This window comes from Homarus americanus, unplaced genomic scaffold (genome assembly GCF_018991925.1).
Source record: "Homarus americanus isolate GMGI-L3 unplaced genomic scaffold, GMGI_Hamer_2.0 scaffold12960, whole genome shotgun sequence".
NCBI classification, from domain to species: Eukaryota; Metazoa; Arthropoda; class Malacostraca; order Decapoda; family Nephropidae; genus Homarus; species Homarus americanus.
Window position 1 is genome coordinate 7,049 of NW_024715453.1, and position 5,066 is coordinate 12,114.

The following is a 5,066-nucleotide window of genomic DNA, read 5'->3' on the forward strand; positions in this document are numbered from 1 at the left end:
ATGCTTTATAAGGAATAAATTAATTAAGACATGTTATGGTTTCACCCTTCTTTCCCTTATCGATCTGGTCAATGGAAAACCTAACCCAATGCCTAGTCCACTCTGCACGCTACCTAACGAGCTACATGCTGTCCAGAGGGGGTCTGGTGGCAGCGACCCTTGGAAGTTAAGATTAGAGTTAAGTATTCCCCCTTAGAATTAGTGACCCCCAGTCTGGCAGTATACTAACATGCTGGAAAGTACCACGTTCCCTACTGCCCAGTGACTCCACCAGCAAGGCGTACGCATCAGCCACCTCAGCAGCACGCCCTAAATTAGCCTCTCCATGCTCCTCCACACGCTTCAAGATGTGAAATGGTATCTTGCTCTTCCACTCCTCCAGGACTACCAAGTTTAATAAATCCTGAAATGTGGAGGTCTCTGTAGCCTCTAACCACTTCTTGAAAAACCTAAGCTTTTCTTGAGCAAACTCAACAAAGGTGTGTGAAAATGTTTTGGTTAGTTTACGAAACTTCTGCCGATATCTATCTGGCGTGATAGCATAAGAGGTGAGGATATTTTTTTTTACGTTATCATAGTCATCAGTCTGGTCTAAACAGTTATAAACTCTACGAGCCTTACCACATAATTTAGGAACTAACACCGACACCCACTGGTCCTTGGGCCACTCATTCTTCCCGGCTATTTTCTCAAAAATCCTAAATGACCCGTCCATATCGGATTCATCAAACTCGGGAACAAGGGAAGAAGCATTAGCAGGGTTAAAAGCAGCTAGTCTCTCTTTTAATGCCACTTCTTTTGATTTAAACTCCGATGTTAAGGTGACTTCTATCTCTTTCACCTGTAGTTCTTTCAGTCTAACCTCCTGCTCCAACTTGGCCTGTTCCAACTTTTCCTCATGCTCCAACTTGGCCTGTTCCAACTGGAGTTCTTTCATTTTGATTTGGAACTCGAACCTAGCTCGTTCTATTTCTAAGGCGTCTACTCTTTGTGTTTTTCCTTGAGGGCTAGCCAGACCTGAGGCAACTTCTGAGTGAGGAGGGGTGGAAGATAGTGGTTGAAGTGTATTGGACATGGGCGTTAATTGGTCAACAGCGGATTCTTCTAAAACTTCTTGTTGAACCAACATTTCAATTACCTGATTTTTTAACACTTCCTTAGTCATTTGCTGTGAATATGGGATATTGTAATAGGTGGCTATTCTTTTCCATTCTTTCTTCAGGATATTAACACGTAATTTAGATACGGAAGGATTTTCAATAAAATCCTGGAGATCAAAACCTGAGGTGGTCATTGTTAAGAAAAACTAGATAAATTAACTAATGGCCAAAAAGATAAGATAAGTGGATTACCCTAGAAAATATCACGGCAGTGGATAACCAGAAAGTCCCGGAAACTACCCAAGTTATACCTAGGGAAATTACACTTATGAATATTGTTCTTCTGATAAGATCCTTAGATAAGGATAAGAGACTTGGAAAGATACTTGAAACAGGAAGGGCGTATTACGGCATTAATATAAAGATCCGGATAAACAACCCTTGAGTTACTTTATTATTGACCCCGAATGAGATAATGAGAAGAACAATAATTGAGGCTTTATAATTATGGGGTCCTGGTAGAGCGGGGCGTCCCAAGATATCACTTCACTCTAAACTAGTGACTATGGAACAGCCTACTCTGGAGCGAGAGTACGGCATTAAACAGATCCGGATTCTTCCCTACACTCGATAAGACTTACTACACGACTGCCTATGTGTAATAACAGGTAAGCCTTATGACACTCAGAACCTAATATCCTACGTCTGTCACTCTTACTGTACGATAATACCAATATATGCACACACATATGAAGGGAACTTTAAACCACCGTAAAGCAATTGTGAACAGAAGTGACTGGGAGGAATAATTAACAAGGAGTAACAAGGGAGGAAGAAATATGACACTTAAGGTCGGGTCCTGTCACGGTCGCCATTTGTTACGAGTTGGGGATTAAGAAACTGGTTTAGAATATAGTTAAAAGTCTACCCAGATCCCAACAGGCAACAACAATAAAAAAACTAAACAAACAAAGACAATCTGACTATAAAAGGGTAGACAAAGGATGCGAGTTTTTGTTGTGTATAATAAAGTACAATAAATTCCTTAACAAAATATCCAGCTTTCTATAATTCACCCTTAACCATACTTAACTTAAACATACGCAACATTGGCTTAACAGTATATACATATTTATACAACATACAACAATCTGAAGCAAGTGGAGGTGGGAGGTAATATAGGGTTACAATACTCAAGTGCGGTGCTGAAGTGTCTGACGAGTAGGGCTGAGTATTGAAGAAGATGGTAGGTAGTCACTGTGCCGTAGGTTTCCAGGATAGGTAATCCAAGTGTGGTCACTTCCCAGAGTGAACTGAACTCTCCTCGATCCGGAGCTGATGAGGAAGAGTTGGAGGAGGTGACGCAACAACCAGGATATGGAGAAAGGAAACCCCGAGTGGTGACTAAGACTAGTCATACTCGGGTCGCGTCCCTAGATGGCGTTGCTCGGTAGTGCTGGGTAGTTAGATCATGACACAATAGATGGCGTGGTTCGTAATAGGTGCAATTAATATCTTTTAACAATTTTTGTTGGTGCCTTGTACAACTTTTGTTTCCATTGTAGTGTTGTAAGCCATGCTAAGAAGTACTCTAGTGCTTGCGTACAATTATTGATTCCGTCTGTAGTGTTGTAAGCCACGCTAAGAAGTTAATCTAGTGCTTGTGTACAATTATAATTATTGATTCCGTCTGTAATGTTGTAAGGAATAGAAGTGTTATCCCCTTCCAGTGCATCTCTTTATCCCCAATCACAGAATCTCCAGTCAAACTAATAAATTGTGTTTGTGATGGTTCGGTATTCTCCGAGGGGCGCATCCACTGCATTACCATCCACTGTAACTCAAAAACCCCAATAAGTAGAATTCCTGCCTATTATATATATATATATATATATATATATATATATATATATATATATATATATATATATATATATATATATATATATATATATATATATATATATATATATATATATATATATATATATATATATATATATATATATATATATATATATATATATATATATATATATATATATATATATATATATATATATATATATATATATCGTTTTACTGAGGGTGTGGGTTTGAGGTCTTGCTGGGGAGATTTTTGACCATCAGACTCAATATAGTTTCACCAGGTATGATTGAGGTGTCAAGATCAAATTCATCAGCTACTGTGTCTAGGTCGAGCACCTTAAATGTTTGAAAATTCAAGCGATTGTAGATCTTCTCCGACAAGCTATTGGCGATCTGAACTACTGCTAAACGGCAGCCTTGCTCATCCCCAAGCTCCAGGGTTTTCTGAAACACGTAGTGATTGTAAATTATAACGGTTTTTGGTATCAGGCAGATCCAAAAACCTAAGTTGTCAGAAGTAATTAAGAAGTTTCTCTTTATTTACCTTTTTAAATTCAAACTAAACAGAAGGAAGTGCCTGCAAAAATAATATTACATACTATAAAGTGAATAGTTTCTTTACCAGCATACCCAAGTTGAATATAGTTTGGTTATTTTATGGTATGAAAGACGCCTTAAATGAAACAGACCAATTGTACTATAATCTGTTTGAACTAACGTCCATTGACTTATAGTAATGTGAAAATAAAGTTTCCCCTCCTAGTGAAAAGCATCATTTTCTTTTTAAGGCTTAATCGGACCATTATCTTTGTAGTTTTTGTTTGTGGTATCTTTGAAAATAAGTTCAACTGTACTGTATGTTGTTTATGTAAGTTGGACAAATGTGAGATAGAGGATATCGTAGAGTTGGAAAGAGAATTAAAGGAACTACATCAGGATACTCGAAACACACAGCAAGATATTAGAAGGAGATAATACTGTCACTGTGTTCAAATAAACCAATGTCAAGTGTCAAGGTGATGGTATTTAGTACCTCCTCTGAGGAATATTTAGCATTGTTTTAGGTTTAATAACTGTGATTTTCAATATACTTCTCCTATAAGTTAACATGCACAATTACCTTGATGATCATGGCCGCGATGCCGCGACCGCCATAGTCTTTGTGGACACACACAGCAAATAATTCGAGGATTGGTGAGATGCCCAGCTCCTGAATCTCTTTACCGTGGGGAGAAAATCGGGCCAACAACTGGTACATAATGCTCGGCTCATCCTGTAACCAAATATATATTTCAATTCCATGTTAATTAATAGAAATTCTTTGCTTTTTAGAAAATATATGTTATCGCCCGATGAACTTTTTGTTGTAATTTCTACAACACCGGGAAAATTAATTTGTCTATGGTAAAATTTATCGATGATGTAACAAGATCTGACCAAGAAAGGTATAGGTTTCATAGTTTTTAGTCCTGCCATGCAGGAAAGAGGTTCGTACACAAAGAAATACATCATATTCATTAGCAGTATATATAGGTCAGAGTCATGTGGGTGATGTCACTGTTCATTGCCAAGCGGACAGTGGTTCATATACATTGGACGTCATATTCTAATTGAAGACTAATCAATGTGGGCTAGCAAATTTGGGATAAACAGCAAGAATGTCCTCAAGCACCCCCGATTCAATGTAGTAATTACAAAGTTCATGATGCAATAAACCAGGTGGCCTGAAGTCTTTGACAGTGTCACATTCAATAATATAGTGTTCAAGTGTATGCTTTAAAGGTTTATCACAAAGTTTACATGCTAAGTGTTCCGGTATGGGTACAGCGTTACTAACTTGCCAGATGTGTCTATCCTAGCCTAATTCTGGCCACGACTACATCACATTGTCTGGTTCTGTCCTTATGCTGGCCATACCGGTACCTCTTGTCACAAAATTTGCCATATTTACTAATGCTGCAACTGCCAGGTCTCTGCATTTCTCAGTTCTTCTAGATTAGAGTTCATGATTCTGACTTGAATGTTTTTAAGTACAGCATAGAACAGGCCAAGGTCACGGTCAACATTTTCTATCTTACATAAAATTATTTCATATTC

General features: G+C 38.0%; 1 protein-coding gene across 1 annotated transcript; it reads right to left on the minus strand.

Moving 5' to 3' along the window:
- Window positions 1-3,126: 3,126 nt before the first annotated feature.
- On the minus strand, window positions 3,127-4,243 carry LOC121857833. Its single transcript, XM_042354099.1, has 2 exons — window positions 4,090-4,243; window positions 3,127-3,413 (listed from the first exon to the last, which is right to left on the minus strand). Exons 1-2 carry the CDS (start codon window positions 4,225-4,227, stop codon window positions 3,180-3,182), a joined length of 372 nt encoding a protein of 123 aa, XP_042210033.1. The 5' UTR covers window positions 4,228-4,243; the 3' UTR covers window positions 3,127-3,179.
- Between the last annotated feature and the right edge of the window lie 823 nt (window positions 4,244-5,066).